Source organism: Vidua chalybeata, chromosome 5, assembly GCF_026979565.1.
Source record: "Vidua chalybeata isolate OUT-0048 chromosome 5, bVidCha1 merged haplotype, whole genome shotgun sequence".
Lineage (NCBI taxonomy): Eukaryota > Metazoa > Chordata > Aves > Passeriformes > Viduidae > Vidua > Vidua chalybeata.
Genome location: NC_071534.1, coordinates 60,685,856 through 60,710,434, shown reverse-complemented (window position 1 = coordinate 60,710,434; position 24,579 = coordinate 60,685,856). Strand labels below are relative to the sequence as shown.

General features: G+C 35.8%; 1 protein-coding gene across 1 annotated transcript in view; it reads right to left on the bottom strand.

Annotated features, from left to right (window-relative positions):
• The window catches only part of PHTF2 (putative homeodomain transcription factor 2), a 63,259-nt gene that overhangs the window by 4,411 nt on the left and 34,269 nt on the right, over positions 1-24,579 (bottom strand). The window contains exons 6-16 of the mRNA XM_053943782.1: positions 21,634-21,799; positions 20,790-20,954; positions 15,643-15,844; positions 14,420-14,578; positions 11,422-11,640; positions 9,383-9,511; positions 7,919-8,191; positions 6,615-6,746; positions 5,575-5,661; positions 4,370-4,525; positions 1,060-1,155 (exon numbers count right to left, since the gene is read on the bottom strand). Coding sequence (XP_053799757.1) covers positions 1,060-1,155; positions 4,370-4,525; positions 5,575-5,661; positions 6,615-6,746; positions 7,919-8,191; positions 9,383-9,511; positions 11,422-11,640; positions 14,420-14,578; positions 15,643-15,844; positions 20,790-20,954; positions 21,634-21,799 — 1,784 coding nt within the window. The remainder of the gene's footprint in view (positions 1-1,059; positions 1,156-4,369; positions 4,526-5,574; positions 5,662-6,614; positions 6,747-7,918; positions 8,192-9,382; positions 9,512-11,421; positions 11,641-14,419; positions 14,579-15,642; positions 15,845-20,789; positions 20,955-21,633; positions 21,800-24,579) is intronic.

Below are 24,579 nucleotides of genomic sequence, written 5' to 3'. Positions count from 1 at the left end.
ACTAATCACTAGCTACCAAGAATTTATTTAAAGCTCATAGTAGGTGGCTTGGAAATCTCACTTTTTGGTATCTTCTCACAATAACTAAATGATGGCCTGGGTCTGGGATTTGTGTCACAAAAGTTAAGTTCCCCATTGGAAAAGGCTGTGAACTTTGGTAAGAGGAAAATATGGAAGCTTTTTTTGAAACACCAAGAAGAGCATGAAAAAAATGAAAGCAATTTAGTCCAAGACGGGATCAGCATCCAACCTACCCACATTCTCACAGCACACAAACACTTCAGCTCATGATGAGCTCATGAGAGCACTGATGCACTGAGAAGACTTCCTTTCCTTTGCTCCACAACCAAGTCCTGAAAGCCTTGCAGTCCCTTACTCTTACACCAGGAGACAGTCACTGATTTAGTCAGGCTCTCCTTATTGCTGCAGCACAACTCTCAAGCAGGTGCTTTGTCAGCTCTGAGTCCTTGCTGACTCCATCAGTTCCCTCAGGGAAAGTGCTGTATATCTTTTTACAGGAGGGGACCAACACACACCTTACTCGAGGTGTGCTGGTGGGAGGAATTACTCATCTAACTGGAAGAAATACTCTGATTTCAGCTACTGACTGGCTAAATTAAGCAGTTTTAACTGCATTTTATGGGCTGCTCCCTGGCACATGGGAAGCAACAAGCTGAGGGACCCAAATTCAACGCAAATGTGTGGTTGAGTGAGGCCACAAAGTCTTAAATCACCACTGTATTGACACTCAAAACAGACAAAATTTCATCATTTATTTCCCAAGCATTCATCATCCTGACCACCCTGAAGTACATTCTCTCACATTGCTAATATAGAGCAGAAGAGTAAAACGTCCTGGATGTAATAATAATTTACAATCCACAATGATAGCAACATAACAGACTGCAGTGTACGAACAAGCAGCATCCCTGTGAAGAGGTATGGGGCAAATTTAAACCAGAGTACACCCTACTGCCTGCAGAAGTCACACAAGTGACTCTTTAACCAATCTATTCTACTCCTTTTTTTATAATATGAGAATTCCATTTTAATTCTTACCTTCAATAACTTAGTAGCAAGTTTTAAAACATTGTTCACTAGTGTCAGTTCCTCCTTCTTATTAGGCTTTTTCTCCATTTTCAAGTACAAGTTTATCTGATTTAAAACAAAAACACAAGTATCACCACGTACTCAGAATTTAAAGGAATTATTTTTAAACTGTAATATATTTCAAAATTGTGATTCCTCAGCAGCCATATGACAAAACTGCAATGAATTTCTGCAAGCAAGCAAACTTTTTGTTTCCTTTTTAATATTCAAGAACAAATACTGGCTCAGCACCACAGGAAAATACAATGTTAATTTATGATATAACAAATTACATTCGACATTATTATTACACCAAAGTTTAGCCTGATCTATAAATTAGGCACAAAAAACCAACATAGGTAGGGTTTACATAATTTCTTTTCCTCATTCAAGGGTTGCCTGAGGTTTGACAATTCATCCCCCGAAGGTTCTTATACTAGTGTGCAGACCTTACAAGACTTAACACCCTCAAAAGTTATTGAACAGGATGAAATGCAAAACCATAACTCTGCTAAAGTGTAATTTCTTTTAAAAGATTCTAGTGTGATTTAGTACTTCATGAGCACCTTGAGAGCAGAAAAATCAATCTTTCCAGTGCCTTGACATATTTGAAAAATTATTAAACTCTTCATTGCTGTAGGAGAACAGTATATTGAACGTTTCAATACTTCTGTGATGTAGATGTTTTTAGGTCATTATTTCTGAGAAAGTTAAGAGTTCAAACTGGCTCTTTTTTGTCCTTTTAGCAATTTTGAAACATCAGCTTTCATTCTCAAACAACCTATCTTTGATATCCCAGACCAAACAAAGGCTAGGTTTTTTTTTCTTTTCTATTGCATAACGAAAGCAAATCAAAGCAAAAAATATCTTGAAAAGCCACTAACTTTTTATTTTAGGGTGACAACCTTCAAAATAAAAAGTGAACACTTTAGCAATGTGCTGAAGTAATCCTTCAGATGACACTTACCTGACTATAGAAAGGAAGTGATGCTCTATGATGCTATGATATATTTCACCACCGCGTTGTATGGTGGTTATTGAAATAAGGGCCACAGACAACTAAAAGAAGTAATTGATTATCAGATCTCCCTAAAAACACCACTCTAAGTTTCTTACACAGGTTACAAACCAAAATCTATGCCTAATATATTCCAAGGCATATTAAGCTCCTGAACTATTATTATTGCATTGTACATTAAAATTATGCTTTCAAAGCCAAAGAGATTCCAATCTTTCAAGATAAAACTATTGATTTCAACAATGCAAGACTTATAAGTAGGACTAAACAAAAATAAGGGCTCTAATTAGCAACTCTGAAAACCATAGGAAGATTCAAAGATGTCTTTTAAGAGCTATTATGATTTCCTTAATTTCAGTAACAAACTTGGCATCAGGAGGAGTGTGTCTGCACAGCCATCTACCACACCTATTTTGAGATTCAAAACTGGCACTATGATAACTATGGTCAGACCATACATTCTGTTTTGCTCATGGATTTACAAGACCAATAAAAAACACTTTCAGAAGGACCTGAAAAATTACAACCAAACAGCATAAAATCAAAAAAATCCCTTTTAGTTTCCCATCATGACTCCTAATTATGAAATTCATAGGTAGAATATAAAGCACAAAGAAGTGCCTGGAACTTTCCTGGTAGAAGCAGAATTTTCAATTTCATCTTATCTGTGGAGCATTTAAATTGCATCTGAGAGTGGAGACTGATTTATCTTTTTTTGTTATTGTTGTTGTACTTTCCTGTTTGTTTACAGCTATGTTCTTTTCTCAGAAAGCCTAATAAATGTAGTGTGCCATTGTCCAGGACACTGGATCAGATGTGCTTTTTTAGATAGAATGTCAGTCAATATTCAAAGGGCTTGACCTTCCTTGAAAAGCCAAAATGTTAGACTTCCATGAGTCTGTCTCAAGAACACTAATTATGCTGTAGTACCCAGCTCAAGCAAATGAAACCAATCTAAAGTGAGTCCTACCCAGGGTGAACTGCATCCTTTTAGTTTTCTGAGAAACAATTGTGAATTCTATTTTGGTTTTCATTTCATAAAGCTTTCAGGCATTTTTGAGGAAAAAAACTTGTAACAGGATAAGCTGCATACAATACAAAGATAAGTGTCTGATGACATAATACTTCTTTAAGTTCTGAGGACATACAGAAAGTGTTTCTTTCAATGGCCATGCTAGATTAAAATGTTCAAACATTGACTCCCAGGAAGAGCATAGTACAGAAACCTATGAAAGCAAAATAAAGGCTTGACAATCTCTCTCCCCTCGCTCTTTGCATTTTTTTCCAATCTTTATCCCAAACAATTCCCTCTATTTTCATTCCAGAAAGAGCAGACAAATTTCACTGAGGCATTCAGCTCTGAGGATCAACAGAACAATGGAAAACTCTCCAGGCTCAAGAACTCAGTTTTCAGACTGGTGCAAAATATCTCAGTCAGGACAAGGCAGAGATGCAGTCAGGCTTCTGAGTGTCCAGCCTTATCTTTAGTAAAGGCAGAATGAGCCATTCTCACATCCACACATCCTGACTTTGGGACACAGTGTGGAAGATTTTATTCTCCTACTTTAACACATTTTCTGTAGGAAACCTGTGAAAGTTTCTGAAACTGCCTCTTTACCTTGCCCTGAAAGGGTTGTTTTGTACCAATGTGAAACTTCAGAAGAAAGATTTCTTTCTAACCTAACACTAACTAAACATGCTTAGCTTGGAAAACTATCAGCAGTGCCAGGCAGAGCAGAGAGAGAAGTTTGAAGTACAAACACCAACCAGAACATTCCTGAGAAGAAACACACACTGACCCAAAGACAAGCTTGAAAAATGACAAGCTTGAAAAAGAGATTTCCAAGGAGTCTAGAAGAAGCTATATGTAATCCCTGCAACCTAGCAGTCCTAAGCTATTGGACTGGAAACAGCAACTCACTTCATTGAGGGTTAAGTTTGTTTTCAGATCTTTTACTCACCCATCCAACACTGAGATTCCAAGGGTTTTTTTCATATTTAAAAACTATTTTTTATGTTTGTGTTCTGTTAGATGTTAAATTATATCAAAGGAGATGGTACCTCTAAGCTCACTCATTTGAACAGAAGTTGGGATAAAGTCAAACATTTATCTCAGAAATTGAACTTTGGGTTGCAAAGTTGGTTCACTTCCCCATAATTAACTCCCTAATCCAAACTATTTTAATAAATCTACAAGGCTTGAGATCTACCAGATGAATGAGTTGTTTAGATACAAAAATATAGGTCTATACAAATTCTCACCTGCTCAGTAAGTAATATTGAGGTATTGCTGTACTTTTTACTTGTTTCAGATCCAAGAGTAACAAATCTTAAGAGAAAAACAGTTAGAGAAATGCACCAAATTATGAGTTCCCAGTTGTAGTGACAATCACGAAAAATCTCATGCATGTGAAGTAGCTGAAAAAAAAAAAGAGAAAATAAATCAAAATTTAATTTGAAATAATTACATTACGATACAAGAAAATAGTTACATATCTCCACAAATTCAAGAAACATATCCCAGTAATAAATATATGGAAGGTTTTTAGGCCTATAAAATTTAACTCATAATTTTAAACCAACACTGTATCAGAGATATGAGGTCTGAGAAAAGATAAATAAAAAAATACACTCTAAGAATTTTTAACCCCTGTTCAGACTTGCAAAGTCACTATATGGGATAAAAAAAAAAAATACACCCTCACAGGTACTAGGTTTTATGTAAATTACATCCTTAATAAAATACTTATAGCTAGCTAGCAGGCAAACGCAATAGAGGTAAATAGAAATTGTAAAGAAAACACAACCAGAAGGCATTCAGAAAATCCTCTATATTTTGAAACAGAAGTTCAAAGACAAATCTTAAGCAACAGAAATCTTCTTTAAACATAGATTTGCTTACTAAAAGATTTTCCACTAGAGGGCAGGCAAATATAGCCAACAAGCCTGTTTTTCACAAAAGCATCAACCAAGGTCAGTATCAACTGTCTTTGCAGAAGTGTATTTTGATGCAAAATGAATGAAAAAAAAACCCACAATGAAAAATGAAGGAGGACACAGATTTAAAATATGACAGTGATATCATAGAATATCCTGAGCTAGCAGGGATACACAAGGATCATTAATCGAGCCAACTCCTCCTGGTCCTGCACAGGACACCCCCAAGAATCACGGTGTTCCATGTGCAAAATCCACCACTTGCCCTCATTAGACTCCAGACCATTGATGATTGCCTAGCCCTCTAATTTGTTGCAACAGAATTCTCTTTTGCTATTACAGAAAAATATTCTAAAATAGATGAAATGACAATACAAAATGGAACTCAATTCCAAAAAGCTCTAACAGCTATTACTGGTTTTTCACTGGGATCTTTTAACTTATTAGACATCGCCACGCAAAAGGCACTCAAAACAGTTTTCAAAACTATTTAAGTCACGGCTGTTTCTCTACAAGTAAAGTTTCCTCACCTGTGCACAACAGATAAAGACAACTGAGATAGTCAGTAGGAAGGCAGATGAAACTATCACATCCACTGAGCGCTGAGGACCTCGACGCTGAAAATAGAAGATATGCACATGTGAGTGAAACCCCATCCAATCAGCACTGGTATTCAGCACAACTAGTTAGAATCACACTGCTCTTCACTGGTTATTTCTCAGTTGAGTCAGTTCCCTACACACCTGCCTCTGACCACTTTTTCGTTAGCTACATTATTATACAAACGTTCTCGGTGACACAGGAAAAGGTGGAATATACAAGTGTGGTTCCAAGGAAAGAAGGGAAGACATTCCACCAAGGTGCTACCATATGCAGAAATTTAGAACACCCCAACTACATTCTATTATCAAAGTGATGTTATCTACCTTTCATCCCACCAGCATCACACTAAATTTTGTTTGCTTATAGTTCCTGCTTTCCACCCTCTCCAGCCTCCACACCATCATTCCTTTATGTTTTCACTAATCTTTTTCTGCTTATAAAAACTAGTGATAGGAGATGTCAGGGATCAGAATGTCTTACAGTTAATACTTGGGCATAATTTCTAGCTTCACCTGGCATCCATACACTCACAGCACAAATACACAAGTACTGTCTTGCTTTATTAATTCCTTGTGTTAATGACATCAACTGATGAGACTCTTAAAATAAGAAGTGTCAGTATTAGACTACATGTGGTCACTTTTTACCCAACATACTCACGCAACTTTTCAGCTGGCACTACTAAGTCAAGACTCCAACTCTGAACACAATCAGGCTTTAAAACAAGGTGAAAACCACACATTAACTTTCTCAAAATCCGTCTGCCTGAAGGCACTGCTGGCCCAGAGTCACAAAAATGAAGCATATATGGGACATATGCACCCATAGTAAGTCTACAGAAGGAAATAGTCTACAACACCAAACTTCCATCAGCAGGATAGGAGATATTTTATATTAGAACGTAAATAAGATGTTTAAAATTTATTGTGTTAAAATCTTATTAAAGCAAAAATATACATTATTTTACCTTTAGATAGGACCTGAGAGAAAGCCACATTTTTATATTCTGCACTTTCTTCAAGCGAAAGTGAGGTACCTCTGATTTTCTTGCCCTTCTGGCAGATGTTAGATGACCAAAAAGTTTAGCAAAAAGCAGCCTCTGCAGAGAAGAAACAAAATTACCTTAGTTGTTAAATGATTTGCAGAGGTAGTAAAAACATAAGAGAAAAGGCTTCACTAAATATAAACATAAAGTACAACATAAAGTACAACATACCAGTGTAAATTAAAATATGCTAATATAAACCAGAAGTGCAGCATATTATTAAAGAGAAGAAATACATGAAACATTTTAAAAGTCTCTACATTCTCTTGATTAACAAAATTTAGCTACACTTTGAGTTCCTTTTTTCAAATTTTAGACAACGTATCTGCTTTGTTATTAAAATCTGGGACAAAATAAACCAAACCTGCCAATCATTTGCATTAGAGAGCACTTATACCACAGAAGTTCCTTTCAATAGAAATCATTATTAGAAGCAGGTTAATTCTATTCTACTGTATTACATCACATATTTTGACAATAATTTGAGAACAGAAAGTATAAAATTGTTTCTTTTGCAGACCAGTAAGTATTTATATGCTGCAGCTAGTAAAGTTGCTCTCTGAAGTTTGAATTACAATAACAAGCAATGGAATAGTACTTCAGAGAGCAGCTCTCACCATCTCCAGCTACAGAACTGATTTAACAACAAAGTACACAGGGCCTTGGCCATGGATGGACAGAACCACTGTGAATGTCCCATCCCTGGAAGTGTCCAAGACAAGGTTGGCTGGGGCTCTGAGCAACCTAGTCTGATGGAAGGTGTCCCTGCCCATGGCAGAGGGGTTGGAACTGGATGATCTTTAAGGTCCCTTCCAACCCAAACCATTCTATGATTCTGTTAATCAAACTGAAGGTTTTGATTGAAACACACTGGAACACACTGGAAATTTATAGTGCTTTTTTCCTGAAACTACTTCTCCTTGTGGAAATCTGAAACTGGGACATGACTAAGCATAGGGTTAATGCACTGAGCCAGTTTTCCCCCAGAAATTCTCTCCAAGAAAATAAAAACACCACCAAAAAAAAACCCCTTTTAGCTTCAGAGACTTCAGTCCACTGGAACTGAGTCATCTCCTGAACTGCAAGCCCACTGAAGTGCTTGTCATCACTGATCTATGACTCATACCATGCTGAAGAAAACAAGTTTAAAATAGCCACAAAGTCAAAAATGCAAACATTAAACCTTGGTTTGCTTTAGATGAAGTCTCTTGGTTTGCTGTTCATACCTGTTTATATGTTCTCTCTGCTACACAGAGCAGAAAAAAGAAAATCCACACTAGAGACACCCGGACCACAAAACTTATAATAACCATTGAGAGAACCAGAACATCTCCATCAGATCCAAATGCAATCATGCAAAGCTCAGTGGCAGAATGCGCAGCTAGTTGTTCTAAATCTTTAGCTTGGAAAAGTCGAAAGGCAAAGGGCATTAAACCCAAGATTAAAGATATGACATTTCCAAAAATCTGATAGCCAATTCCTGGTATATAGCTGTTCACCTAAAAGCAAAAGAAAACAAGGTATGTATTTAATTTTGGAATGATTTTGTCATTAATTCAATAAACAAAATATTAATGTTTTTATTTTATCACAAAGAACACTTTTTATCTGGTAAACTGTATGAAAACTTCAACCAATCATCATCCCATTTTATTATTTAAAAACCAGGAAGTCCTCAAAGAGCCCTTAATGCACAGGAACCACATAAATTAAAAATCCATGAATAAAACATCGCAATTAAACTCCAGTGCATATTCCTGCATTAAAAATACACTGAATGCTGAATTAGCCAAGTGGGCCAATTAGGCTGGGCTTCAATCCTGTATGTTGCCCCTGTATGGTTTGGGCTGTATCCTTTTTTAGTGGAATCAAAGTGTTTACAGTGCAGACAGGACTGGATGTCTGTTGTGCTGGCTATGGCTTGCTGAGTTTCTTTCTGCTGTGTCTTGCATCCAAACCTGTAAAGTCTCTGAGTCAGGCAGAGATCAGAACTAGGTTTGTGCATAAGCTGCTTTTTAACAAGTGGGAGAGAGAGAGTATCAACTTGTCAGAACTAGTGAGAGTTTTCTTTGGCTATGCTTGGATTTTATGAGCAACTGTACAAAATACCCATGTTGTATATTCTGAAAAAGATCACATCAATTAAATGCATTTCCAACTGTTTCCTGAAGAGGAGTACTAGGAAAAAGAAGGGAGGACTAGTAAGAACATCCCACTCACCCTTTGAGAGGTTGGCTTCCTAAAGAGAAAAGCTTTCTTTTCCAGTCCTAACTTTAGCATCCAGATCAGATCTGTACATTCCTAACCCAATATATTACTTGTTCATTGAAATCAAGGAGATAAACTTGATTATTCACAACATGTATCAATAAAACTGAGGTTGGCTATGTAAGCAAGCACCTAACAAAGCAAACACCTTTTATTGTCCTAACACTGAAGATCTCCTAGGCTCTTTAATCTAGCAGTAACGATTAAATCAGAGTGATGTAAGCCATAGAATAATAATGTGAATAACAGATACTTAAACAATAACACAAACAATAAAACAAACAAATTTAAAAACCCACAAGCAACCAACCAACCACCAAAAAAAAACAACCAAACAACAACAACAAAAAACCCATAGACCAAGCTTGGTAGTGCTTACACTTCTAAATACAATATTTGCATAAATTAAAACAAATACTCACTCTGTTCATTATCATACCACTGATTTCAAGCACAGACATATCTGCTTTCTTGCAGTCATTACCCTCCCATACAATTGCACTTATTTTTTCTAGTCCTGGATTCAAACTGTGGATCCAAGGCAAATGACTCTGAGAAAGACAAACAATATCTTCCTTCAGAAATAAGAATGTATTTTCATGTCAATATGCTTTTGTCGCCAATATACTAACAAACCCCCTTCCAACCCCCCCCCAAAAAGCAACAAAAAAACCACACAAACAAAAAACCAAAAACCCAAACAAACAAAAAAACTACCTAAAAACACTTTAGAGTGACATAAATATTCCTATACAACATTTGCTTCTAAAATACATTAACCTCATTCCTCAAAATCCTCCCCTTCTTTTCAAAGAAATGGCTGTGAACAAAAATCTCCCCTTCTCTACACTCCGTTTTCTAATAGGGATGAGCTAATGGGATTAAGGATTTATTGGCTTCTTTTTCACTCAAACATATCAAAGAAGAGAGAAATGTAAAAACAAAGTTCTACTTATAAGTAATTTTTAATTCTGACACATTTAATGAAGTTATTTTATTTATTTACCCCTAACATTCTGAAAAACACTCTTCTCAGGTTAAGCCTAAGGGAAACAGTTTTTTTTTTAATTTGCTCTTAATGACTTCAAAATCCTTTTTATGCATAAAGACCCCCCCTGCGCACACTGTATCTGGCCAGACTCAGAGAGCAGTAGGTGTCTAATCAATACAGGCAGCTCCTAGAGCCAAGCAATCCCAGGTTAATCTTCTGAATGCACTTAGGGCTCAGGGACCTTTCTTTCAAACCACAGAGCCAAGTGAGAACTAAGGGATATAGAAAATGTTGAGATTACAAGTACTGCTGTGGCCATTTCTTGATTTTCCTCAGCCCTATCTCCCTCTTCTCCCATTCAGGAGATTAAAATTTCTTTTAGCTTTAGCCACCTGGCACTATGCGCATCACACTGCTGGAAGTGCTGGTGCTGGCAGGGGCAAGGGCATGCTATTATTTCTAGGTATTAATTATCTTTGATTGCAAGGAAAAGTTTCTTTTCATTTTATTGCTTGCTTTGTAAGTATTGATCTGAAATATTTGTAATCTGCTGAGTACTCAGTTACCTCCCTTATTTCCACTGGGTGAAGAAGAAATTATTTATAATATTAAAATAATGCAAATATTTATTGCAGGTTTTTCTTAACCACAGTTTTCCAAGCTCTCCCTCTAGAGGGAGCATCAACACCAGGAGCTGAAACTCAAACAATCTGCAATCAAATAGAAGAATTCTCAACTGGTCAAATCAATATAAATCCTTTAGTGAATATATATACTGTAATTCAACTCACTACTCCAAGGTTTAGTGTTTTATGGAATGTAAGCAGGAAGAACTAAAAATAAAAACACTGCATGAAATAATCCAAATTGCTATTATTAACTTTAGGTAACAAAAAATATAATCAAATAGAATTTAGACCTACATAATACACCCATGATGATATATATATACACATATATATACAGCATATGTTATCCTTCTGTTTGCTTTTCTTATATATACATTTCCAAATAAGTAAACAGAAAGATGTCTGATAAGTGCTTATAAAAAGCACTTCCACTAGAGAAAAACAAAAGGGGGGGTAAAACCCACCAAAACAACATAAAATTAAACAAAAGAGACAAACACACACAAAAAAATGAAAAAAAAAAAAACAGAAAAATAAACAACCAAACAGAACCACCTATCACAGAGGAGACTTAAATCAATCAGTACTAAATTAGTATTAAGATTCAAACACTCAAATATTCTATAGGCTGTTTTGATATATTGTCATACCATCTTCTTTTGAAAAGTTAATGACTGAGTAGTAGAAATCAAGTTTTACTTGTTTTAATTCTATCAAATCACTTTGGCTTTGTTACTTCCATCTAATATAGGTCTTTCTCCCAGGCTTTCTGTGGCGTATGATAGATAGGTAACACTGATCTTGTGTGTAGTGTAAAAAAACAGAATTGGTGGATACCAACCTGATGAAATGGGTCATCTCTGAATTCTTTCTTCACACATGGGTTCACTTGAGGGCTTTCCACGTCTGTCTCGCTGGTACAGGACGAGTGGCACTCAGCACAGTGTAAGAGGTCCTCCCACAGCACATCTTCCGTTTCTGACTCTGGCCTCGCACTCTCCGAGTCTTGTCTGGAGCTTGAGCACCGGGAACTGCAGCTGGTACCTGATTTAGGTGTATCCTGAAAGCCAAACATCCACTGGAATTAATGCTGCTGTTTTAGTCTACATCATTTCCTGTCAGAGATGTTATAATGTTCAGATTAGTGCATCTGTGTTTATCTGGATTTTTAGGTTCTAATCCATTATCCTTGTCATCAGAAAGGTTTGTATGTTTATTGCAGGTGTGTCTAAGAGGTTGCACATTTCAAGATACTGTACCAAAAAGCGACAGTCCATGGCCCCTGCTTTTTATGGAGGGGGTCACGTAAGGAAGAATCTAATCATACTCATTATTAAAAGGAAATAACTACTTCACAGTCTTTTAGAGCTCATTAGTTTAGAATTTAACAGCAATTATCAAGCCACAGACTCCAGCTATATCTCCAACTTCTGAGGAACTGACCCCCAAAGTCCCCTAAAGTCACATCGTTACTACTAACATACCTTCTCAAAGACAGAGTGAGCTTTTTTGAAGACAGTAATGCATCAAGTATAGAGGGGGAAAAAAAGCAAGGGTACACATAGCTAATGCCAGGTTTATGTGTAATCTGCACAGTTAGACATAATAATTTAATTATTTTAAACAAACTGCACTTGACAAACAAGTATGCCTTTGTAAACTCACGTTTTACCAAGCTCTTAGATAAAGAAAGAAAAATCCTAAATTTGGGACATTCAGATCTCCCAAGGCATAGATATGAAACAACCTATGTTGTCTTCAGAACAACAATGTAGAGTCTAAACTATTTTATACAATAAACAGAATCCATTTCCAGCAAGGCAGGGGTGTAGTAGTATTAAAAGCAGTATCAGTCTACTAACTGCCATCCTCTGGCAATTTCCATTCCCTCTTAATACCAAGTTTATTTCTACTAATTTCTCTTGAGAACACACAATATTTTACACTGAAAAAAAAATTAAGCACTGTTTCAGAAGACATACTAACTTAGTCCACAGTCCTTTACTACCTGAAGAAATGTTCTTCATTCATTCTGAAAGCCATGTTTAATGTATGTTACACAAACCATTTTGTAAAGAAATGTTTAGAAAAAATTTGGTCTGAACTCTTTCTGCACCTCTTATAAAGAGAGGGATAACATGAATGCAGAAAGAGTCTGAAGTATTTTTTTAAAAGCAAAAAAGACGATATTTATAGAAGGCAGTCACTACTGGGTACCACTGAAGCTCAAAGTTAATAAAGTAAGAACATGAAAAACAGTTCAAACAACAATTAAGTAGACACGTAAACTTGAAAAAAAAATGCAGGACAGAATTTGAGAGTATATCCACTGACTTCACTATTTTTTTAAATACAAAGAAAGCTTTCACTGATTTGAAAACTATTGTTTCCATTTCTTTGTAATGGTGTGGGGGAGGCGAGCTGAGAGCAAGAAAGAAAAGCTTCCTCTTTCATTGCATCAGTCAGATCAGTAAACGGGGAATAAGTGTAAGTACTGCCACAGCTAAACATGGATTACATTTTGTCTCTAGTTTCTGAAGGTATCTACAAAGCCTTCCCTAGCTTTGAAGCACTCTACACTAGAGAAAAATATATCTAAACTGAAAAACAAAAGAAATCAACTGTAATGGTGTCTTTCTGCTTCCTCCTGTGAAGCACTACAGCTGCACAAGCACACAGTGAAGGGAAATCTTCTGTAACATGAAACAAATAGTGCTATTATCATAAACCACACATGCAAAAGGCACTAAATGCTGAGATCAATTAGCATTCTGGATCTTTCTAGCCAAAGTCCATGAGAAATGAGTGAAAGAATAGCTAATTTAATAATATTTTTTATGCAAAGCATCAGCCTCAAGGCTTTGCAGTTGTGATCAGAGCAAGCAGTACTGAACCCATCCAATACACTTTTCCTGTATCAGGTAGAGAGTTTACTTATGCAACTCTGCCTATCAAGCCCATCTGTCAGTGGACTTTTGTCAGTGCTGATTTTACTCTTTGCCTTCTTTGTTCAGCCTTAGAGAAAAAACAGCAATACAGCCTTTAAAAAGTGTTACAGATCTGTGAAGATCCATATCATTAGCAAAACAGTATAATTTTTAAAAATAATGAATAAATAAAGAAAACCACAATAAGATATCCCATTCTCTTTCAATGTCTGAATTAAGAATTCTGCTCACATAGAATCTGTGAAATCCCCTATTATAAGCTATTAATATCATCAAGTCTCTTAAAATTTTGGTATTTTTTATAAATTGACAATTTTGTTAAAATTTCACTACAAGATTTAATATTATTGTTTCAATGAACACGAGGAAATGAAAACTCAGAGTCAATCAGACTTTTCCACAAGAAAGCGAGTGAATCTAAAATACGAAATAGAGAGAAACAGGAGCAGTACCATTCTGAAAATTTGCATATTCCCAATTACTATTGTTTCTTTAACAAAACAAATTTCCAGAGGAGATAACTGGTGTCAAGGGACAGCAACAGGGTTACCATAACCCGATGCAAAATCTACCAAACATATTTTAGTCTCCTTACGACAAACTGAAAAATAGGATGAAGCTCAAAAAAACTAGATTACAACCTTCTAATTTCAAAACACTGTCATTAAACAAAAGCAAAGAAAAAAAATTCTGTTCCTCACTGGGATGACTTCCAATTTACAGACTCCTGAAAACCAATATAGGAGAAAAAAAAACATTTGTGGAAATGTCATAGTTTAACTCCAGCCAGCAACCAGGTACATGCAAGCTGCTTGCTCAATATACCTTACTCAATAAGAAGTCAAGTTGTTTTAAGAATTTACAGGCAAGAAGCAATAGAAATGAACATACCTCCAGAGGGTAGTGTTTCTTGTAATGGTGAGATTTCCTGTTTCGAAGTGTACAGTCGCTAGAAGTGCGTTCTACATTGCGGCGTAAAGAATAGCCAGTTTCAGGCCCTTCCTCACTAGAAACTTCATCTGATAAATTTGTCACAGTCCTGTGAGTATCCTAGTGCAAGAAAAACAGTATTAGTAAGACACAGGCCAGTTATTCTCAACTAGTGAAATCAAATTTCTTTCTACAGCTTTGGTATCTATGCTCAGTTAAACCAGATATTAATGCATTTTCAAGACTCAAAATTGGCAGAACAGGAATTATGGAATAGAAATTGCAACATCAAAAATATTTTTTCAAAGGAAGGCCTAGTTCACATCAGCCTCAAGAAAGATTATAATGCTCTTATTTTAAATGTGATTTTTCATAAACTGAACATGCCAAGATAGGCTTAGAAAAAATGTATCCACATCTGAAAAGAGAACAAACCTAAATAAAAAGTCCAAACAAACCAACCAAAAGTACACTGAATTATCAATTATATTCAGTACAAAGTTAACAGTTACGACCTCTTACAAGGATGAAGCGCTTAGAGGATATATGCTGAATACCGAGGTCACTAATGTGTGTTACTTTGAATACAGGATATCCAGGAGATATTAAGACATGGACAAATTAAAAGTTCTGCTTTCTTCCATGATCACTTCCTGTGATTCTGTAATGATTCTATTATTCCATCTCATTCTTATTCTTTACTATAGAGAGTCCTGCCTTTTTCACTTGGAGGGAAATCCTGCACTTTCATCATCTTTCACATGGATCAATTAAAAAAAAAAAGGAAAAGGAAGACCATTCATAGGCAAAGAAATGCTCAGAATGACCTTAAAATTACAAATTGCCAGTAATCCAAAATCTTTTCCATTTTGTCACAGAGATAGACCATAGATGCCCAGACTCTCAGAGAAGGAACATAACGTTTACCTGGTCAGGAAATACCCACAGATAAAGGACAGCACACAAACTTGTGCATTAAAATAAAGAATACCAAAAAATGTTTAAACACCACTAAGGTTTCTCCTACAAGAAAAAGGAAAGGCCAGGAATATGATGAAGTAAGACAACTCACTGTAATTTTTGGCTCCAGGACCCTAAGCCTAATTTCATTTTTAAAATATTTTTAAGGATAAAGTAGATAAAAATGCATCAAAGGCATCATAAAAAGCAACAAACACACTTACTTTGTGGTGACTGTGGTTGCTCAAGGCATCTCTCACTGTGGAAGGGCTCCACCCTGTCTCTTCTGGCCTAATCACTTCACACCGACGTTCATGGCCCTGCACACATTCTTCACTGCCTTTACCTGGCTTTTTCCCATCAAGGGACACGTAGCCATTATCAGTTTCAGTGGATTTATCTATTGAGGTTTTTGCTTTCTTAGATCTATATTCAAAACAAATACATGTATTAAATTAATTGTTTCCCAGTCTAAATCCAGCTTATTCCTATCAACCAATGTTTTAGCATTACTAAGATGTCCACAAATCAACAATATTAACATTTGAATTTGATGCCATATTTCTAACTATTTAATGTTCTAAGTAATACCCATTATCCTCTCCTAAAATTGTTATAAAATAAACTATCAGTGCATGAAAGAAATGTATATCGCTAGCTACCGAAAGAAAAGGAAATCTTTTTTAAAAATAAAACTTAATAGCAGCTTTGGTAATAAAAGAACTACAAGCCTCAAAAGTGAAAGAAAAATTCTCTATTCAATTTTAACAAATAAAAGAGGTATGCTAGAAGTTGCTTTAATAATTATTAATTCAAAGCAAGCATGCAATTTCCTGAAGCTTCAAAGAAGCATGCTGTTTAGTACTCTGTACTCTAATATTTATTTGGTGTTGTTTTGAATATACTCTGCTTACTGACAACCCTACTAAACAGAAGGGGATCTACTCTTTTCTGCATTATCCAGCAACACCCCAGGCAACATTTTTTGATATCTCTTACAAACATACCAATTAAGCACTTTTTTTCAAGGACAAAACCTCAAGGATTTTAAAGGACAGATCTCTCACTCAGTAGTCTCCCATAACATCCTCTAGAATCAAGGCCCTTTCCTAGACAATAAATGTGCCAGCAAGACTACCTCATGCAAGAAGAAGGCTCTCTCAGAGCAAACATTTGGGTGATTATACGCCCAAACTAGAAAGTGCAGTGGATGAAGGAATGAAGAGGAACTTGCTACCTTAATGGCAGGGACTTTTAGTCTTCTCTTAAGCTTCTCTATTGTCAAAGTAAATTAAATTTTGTTTTTTAGGTTCTCAGAATGCTTGGTGGAAAAAGGGGGGAGAGAAAACAAGAGGAAAGTGTTATAACTAATGCTTCTGAAATTTTTTATTTTTATTTCAAATAGAGCACTGGGCATAGGCCAGGGAACTATCAAGAATCTGTTCAATTGATCTGGTGCTCCTGTGAGGGAATATGCACTGCCTTTCTCTTTATGGACTGAGGCATTCTGTGTGGGCTTGGATTACACAGCAGAAGATTAAATTCCTCTTTAATATGTACATCAAACAAATTGGGAGAATTTGGAGAGTTGCCTCACATTCCTTCCTAGATAAGGTATCCCACACCTAAAGGGGAGTACTGAAAGCAAAAAATGGCTAAGGACAGCTGGATAAAATAGAAAAAAAATTCAAAAAGGACCAATTCAGCTCACAAAATAATGGCATGCAGAAAAAAATGGAATAAAGGGATACAAAATGATCAAGAGAAGAGACAATAAAGGGATGCAAAATGTTCAAGAGAAGAGACAATGTTACTGAGGCATTTAATTCTCCTTTTCCATCTTTAACTTAATTTTGTCATCCTAACTAGGAAAAAGGTTAACATTGATATTTCTTTTAAAGCAAAGGGACTGCCTTTCAGTGGCAACTCATTGCAAAATAATAAGTAAGGTCAATTGTGAATACTGAGGAAGTAGCACTAAAATTAAATTTTCTGCAATAAGGAGGAATCCAAATAAGCTAATCTGTAATTCAAGAAATATTCCTTCAGCACTTCTTAAAAATTTATTTCAAACAGTGCAGAAGTAAATGCAGTTCTCATTACACACACACACATCCAGTCAGAAACACATCCTCCACAAGCTACTAAACTGTATGAGCAGATTAATGAGACAGCTCTTCCAAATTTGATTTAAGACGTTTTTATACATTTTATACAAAACTTTAAAGCTAGAAGAAGTAGCCTCAAACAGTTGAATAGCAACAGATAAGAGAAAGAAGGAACACAACCACATATGCACAAATTTTTCAGATAGGATTTCACTACTCAAGCAATGTTTGAGTGCTAAAATCGCAAGACCAAAGCCACTGGTCTGGTATCAACGAAGGCTCATTCTAAATATCAGGGAGCTCGACTGAAGTCTTTATTTGCTTCTAACAGAGAAACCAAAGTTATTTTTTTTCATAAGACTCCCTAAATTTAAGTGTAAGCCTCAAGCCAGAAAAGCATACATTTGGGCTTAAAGTTAGGCTTTTGTGCATGAAAGAAAAACAAAACAAAAAACTCCACAGTAAAAAACACAAATAATATATCCCTTGCTGACAAAAATGTATGGTTTTCTAGAATTACTATATATACATACATTCTTAATCAACTTTTACAATTTTAGGCTATAACTAAAAGTATTTAGAGTAAAACAAAGAACACCAGGAATAAATACAATGTCTTAAAGGCTTGAATATATGCAAAAGCTAAATCAAGAATGACTTTGAGTCTTATTCATGCATAATCCAGAGAAAATACTAAGGAAAAGTTAAATAAAGTTTCTGGAAGAGTGTGGATTTGTACTCTCAAGTATTCTTTCAACATATTTTCATTGGGGTTGATCAGAAAAACTCTCCTCTCTGTTTCCACTGCAAAACTTTTAGAGATTACAAGATTTTAGAGGTTACAAGATTTCCTCTGGAGTAAGGACACACGCAGAGCAAATTCCCAAACCAGTACTGCACTCTGAACAAATCACCTGCTTAGATACTGCCCTCTTTTCAAATAAAACTTATCAATAGTATTTTCTAAATTGCCCCTGTGCTGGATTAAAGTTTAGAATTATAATTTTTAAGTCAGACTGAGTTCTGCCAATGGAAAGGATATTTATTGAATACACTGTTCCAGTTTACCAATGATCTGAGCACAGGCAAATGGTGTAGGTACACAGGGTCCTGCCCTGACACAGAGAATGTAACTTCTGAGGTTAATTTGAAATAATGTATTTACAACCTATACTTAAAATTCTAGAAAACAGTGTGTCGAAGATTTGTGTAAGTGAAAAACTGCTGAAAATAAATACCAACCAGACATTGTATATAAGACATTCTAATGTGCTTATCTAAAGAGCTTCCAAGAATGTCTTAAGAGACAAGTGTAGCTGTGAGGCTTCCTTGCACTGAGCTTTCATATGATTTTCTTCAAGTAATATCACTAAATAGTCAATGTACTCCACACTGTGCTCCTGCTTCCTCATTCCCACCCCCACTCCCATTGTGCTGACAAAACTGTTTGTATTACCATGAAAAAAATTACATGAAGAAACTGAACTGTGTGTTCCCCTGGGAAAAAAAAAAAGGTGTTTTTCATCTGAACAAGTTTGTATGGCTCTAGACATAAAAACAAATGTGCCTCTGCAACTGAAGGGGTAACAAAGGACTAAGGCCTGTTTACAGCCCTCTCAGTCACTCCTGTTCTTTTTCCTTTGAAGATACTGTATATACTAAGTAGTCATCATGGAGGCTTAACATCTATATATATACACACACTGCCTCTCATTAAATGGTTTAAACAAGTCTTTAGGATAAGTTCCACATAGCCTTTCTCAACCGAAAATACTCTGAGCCCAACAGCAGGAAAGGCAAGAAAAACAAGTATCTTCCAACACTCTTCTTACTGCAGAACAGTATCTTCAATGAAAGGAAAACAAAACATTAAACAGTTTACAAGATTACACTTGAAACATACCAGAGAATAATGCTCACAGACCCAAAGAACAGCCCTGGTGCCTATCACTATGACCCACAGTTTATCAGACAGAGCTTAACCCATACAGGAGAAAGTCAAATGAACTCTCCTCTTACAACACTTACAAACACTTACATTTTCAAAACTTGTCCAAGGTTTTAAGTAGATATTCCCAGACGGTAACATAAGTTTTACCAGTGGTTAAGAGCACAGATCACAGGTATGACAGACATGTTAGTGTTGCTGTATTTACAATGCAGCATGCACAACAAAACACCAATGTAATAATTTGCATTATCCCTTTTCTCAATTTAATACTATTTACTGGGTATATTTTCGCTTATTAATAAATGTTGATACATAGCACTCAAAATGCTGCATGCATAGCATGTCTTGCACATAGAGCTATAGAATGGGTTTTTGAAAACCTTTTTTTAATAGCCCAATCAGTGCTTATTTGAATCCTGAAGAAAAAGTGTGTCATTTGATGACAATGACAGAGTCAAATAAGCATTCTCTTGGAGTAACAAGGAGGTAATATAATAAAGTAAAATTAAACAGTTGAACTTTTTTCATTTGATTAAAACTGAGAAACTAAGTGGGTTTTTTTCCTGATAGCCTACACAGTGTAGCAAAATAAAAAATATAATTTAACTAAAAGTTAATTCTGTACTCTGCTCTCATGAGATCCCACTTGGAGCATCATGCTAAGCTCTGGGGCCCCCAGCATGAGAAGGACATTGCACTGTGGGAACAAGTCCAAAGGAGAGACAAGATGATCAGAGGGCTGGAGCACCTCTCCTGTGAGGACAGCTGAGAGAACTGGGGCTGTTCAGAAGAGGCTCCAAGGAGACCTTTGAGCACCTTCCAGAGCTGGAGAGGGACTTTTTACAAGAGCATGTAGTGACAGGACAAGGGGCAATGGTTTCAAATGGAAAAAAGGCAGGTTAAGTTTCCAGTACTAGAAAGAAATTACTAAGTGAAGGGGTGGTGAGAGTAGAACAGGTTGCCCAGAGAAGCTGTGCCTGCCCCATCCCTGGAGAGTTCAAGGCCACACTGGATGGGGCTCTGCGCAACCTGGTCTAGTGGAAGTTGCCCCTGCCTGTGCCAAGGGGGGATAACTAGATGATCTTTAAGGTCCTTTCCAACACAAATTATTCAATATTTTTTCAAAATTATTGCATCAGCATTTGCAAAAGTCAAGAAACAACACATTAGTCCATTTTCAAATACTCAGATGAGTTTGCTATTAATAGTAAAAACTAGATTAACAGAAGTTTAATCATTACATCAATATTTACTTAATTAGAAAAGGGATAGTGCATCTCTAACATATACGTAGCCTTGAATAAATACAAACCCTGATAAAAAGAAAGCAGCATGCCAGATATCTCTGAAGACAGCGCCAATACTGCAAGAGGTGCTTGTACCGTAGCTCTGCACTGTTCCCTCCTGTGTGTTATCTGTGGTACTAGAGCCATCTCCTTCCCTATGTACTTCCAAATGTGCTGCTTTCCTTAATTTCCTTTGTCAGAAGAGATTAAAATGGGAAGGTAGTTTTGTAAGTGCAATCTGCTAGTTCTATAATGTGTTCAGCAGTTTAAGCATGCAAAAAACAAGCAAGATTTCAAAGTATTTTGCTAAAGCTTTGTCATATCAATTTTATAAACTCCATTTAATAAAAAAACCCTGATACATTCATTATTATATACTTAAACACAAAACACATTTCATTTCATCATCAGAAGCTTAAACCTACAAAAGTCACTGCTGCAGTATTTCCCATTGTAACGGCACAATTCACTGTAGCAAATCAGTCAGTGGAATGCTTGGAAGACTTAAATTCTACATTTCCAAGACCATCTCTTTTCACATATACTTCCCACTGATTATTAGCCAGATTTATGAAACCACATTTGAAGTAATATAAACACTGTCACTCCACCACTATTCAGATAACTGTTTTGAGACAAAATGTCAGATTTAATGCATTAAAATTCAAATAAAACTATGCCTAAATTGGTCAATGCATAAGAGTTAGAGCACCAATTAAGCACCATTTTGAAGTTCCAAATAAAAACAGAGCACCAATTTCTCATCTCTAGCAACGCACAGACTTTAAACCCCTACATTTTTTTTTCATGCACATTCTCTACAGTAGTTTAACAATCCTAAATTATAAAGTACTTTAACACAGACTATACCTTCTTCTTTTACCCCCTGTGCTGGGAGGTGGCTTAGGAGTTCTTGTTGAAACAATCTGACAGTGCACAGTCCCAAGCAGCAACATGAGCCATATTGGCCCAATGACTTCAGTCAGAGGTATATTATGTGGGCTCTGGGCTGTATAGAATAGCACTACAGCAGCAACTGGAAAAGAAGGGAAATGAAGTTGATGTTTAATGTCTGAAATGGCCAACTCATATGGCTTTTGTCAAAAACAAACCAGTCAGATGCAGACCTTTACCTGCATTTTAAGCCAGCTCATGTAATTCCGAGAGAACGAAATTATTATTTTGCTGAAAAACAGCAGCAATTAGGGTCTAAACAGTTGACTACTGTCTTAGTACCCATCTTTTCTTTCATACTTGTGATATTATAGGCATTGCTCAAAAAAAGGTGGCTGAATGAAATAAGGGGGGGAAAACATTTGGAAAGCTGTATCTGTCATGAAACCACTTCAACTATGGTGAAACATCAGTAGGAGACAAAACCAAAAAGTAAATATCATCCTTCAAGCAGCCCAAATAATTTTAATTCTGTATCATGTGTTATGACAAAGCACAATCCAGTGAGCTTGGTGAGACTTGAGACTAGAAACTCCTTACAAGGCAGAATGCATTTTAAACGCCATGCCCCAGCCAAGGGACAAAATTGCCCATATGGAAGGGCTGCCATGCATACGTACAACCCTATAAACGCTCTATATATACTTGTCTGCATATTTTTTAGCAGTGAGGAAAGATCAAAAGACAAACCATGTAAACTTTGGGGTAATCCAGCTGAAGTGACCAGGGCTCCAACTAGCATTTGTGGTTGGAAAAAGGACCAGCTTCCAATTCCATGGCTAACTGTTAGTTTTGTAACCCTATAACCACTTTTCATATACAGCCAACAACCAGGCTGCTGCACCCAGAGTCCAAACACTCAGAAATATCTTTACAGGCTTCAGGTTAAACTGAACACATCCACCAGGCATGAAGCAAGGGGAAAAGGCAACCCCTCTCCTCTCTGCTTACTCTATGTCCTTGTTGCTCTGGCTTGAAGAGCTGTGATGTATAACTCAGCTGAGAGAAGCTACCAAGAAAAATAAAAAAAAAAAACCAAACAAAAACCCCCAAAAACAAAAATACCCAGAGAAACTCCAAGAAACAATTCAGAAACAGAACTGGGAAATAATTCTCTGTGCCTAACATCTGCACATCCCACGAAACTTGATTTTTTTTTTGTGTACTACTGAGAAGTGAAAGTCTCATAATTTAGACCTATTTCTAGCACAAAAAATACAAGTTCAACAGCTGTTACCAGTTCTCTACTGAAATTGACTGAAAAAAATGCAGCCACATACAAAGCTATGTGCCACATTCGAACATCTAAAATAAATCCCATGAAGCAACACCTAACAGAGCAGAGTCCTGGATGTGATGAGGTTTGATGTGTTTCTCATTAACTAATCTTTAGCAAGGTAACCAGTATTAGAAACATGATGAACATACAAAACAATGGAATTATTTTTGATTGTGGAAAAAGTATTTCTAATTTCTCCTCTGTCTTTCCTAAATTAAAGCACAAAAGTTTTGCATGTGAGTATTCTTTATTACTATAAGTGGACTACATTTTTGCAGTATAAGGTTCTCAAAGACCACATGCATCAATGAGAAATCCAGCTTATTAAAAATCAATATAATAGGTACAGACAGCAAAAGATAATGTTATCTCTTTCTAAATGAGCTATGTTACTGACACATACAATTAGCTTCATGAGGTATAAAATGTAAAGAAGAAGCTGATTTTGGCTCCTTTCATACATTTTGGACAAACACATACCTCCATGTGAAATGTTTTGTAGGAGTAGGCGTACACTAAATAATTTTAAAATTCTCTACTGCTGCTTAAAAAACATTAAGTAAAGCAGAGCTGTCTAGAAGAAATCATCTTCCAGAAGACAAAAATCTGCAGATTGCACATTCCTACCACAACAGATTTAGAAAAATATTATCAATCTGATATTTTTTAAGTACAATAGGAGGGAAATCCAAGAATTTATTTCTGCACGGCGTGACAATACCTTCTAGTTCAGATTATCCTAGAATTGCTCCCACCAACAGCTAGGCAGAATTGGTTGGAACAGGATTTCTTACAGTAATTTTAATTATTTCTTTATGTATTTACAGTATTTCTACCTCCGTTTTTCTAAAACACAGTGACTTATTTTCTAAAACTGACACAAATGAAATAATATCACATTGAACAAAAAGCTGCCTCAAAGAAAGCAACCTTACATTTCAAAGGCCAACAACCATTTCTTCCTAAAGCATTTAAAGTTTGGAAATATTTTTAATACCAAATTTAAAAATGTATATATATATATATATATAAAAATTAAAAAAAAAAAAATATATATATATATATCTCACCACCACAACAAAAAACCATACCATCACTATTAAAGTTTCTTGCTTCATAATTAAGAAATTCACAATAAATAAGTTTGCACTTCATTTTCCCCTTAGAATATAAAAATGTTTTAAATTAAAAATTAGGTATTACTATATACTAGATAGACAAGGAAGCAGAAGAAAAGGGTTTTACTTCTATCTTAAGTCACTGGCCTGTTCTGTGACCTTGAGTATAAAACACTTCTCTCTAATTCTCTAGTCTTAGCACACATTGTGCTAATCACTTTACACTAAAGGAAACCAATGCAAATAAAACCTGGAGTTTAAATCTACAGCCAAGGAAAAGTTTTTTTCTGTAGATTTACGTAAATGCTAGCAAGTACCCTTGTAAAGTGAATAGATTATAAAGCAGTAATTCCAAGCAATGCAATTCATAAATCTATAAAAAACACTTCAGGTAAATTATTTAATTATGAACACATATAAATGAAATCTTGTCAGACCATTTTACAACAATGTCAGTGAGAATCT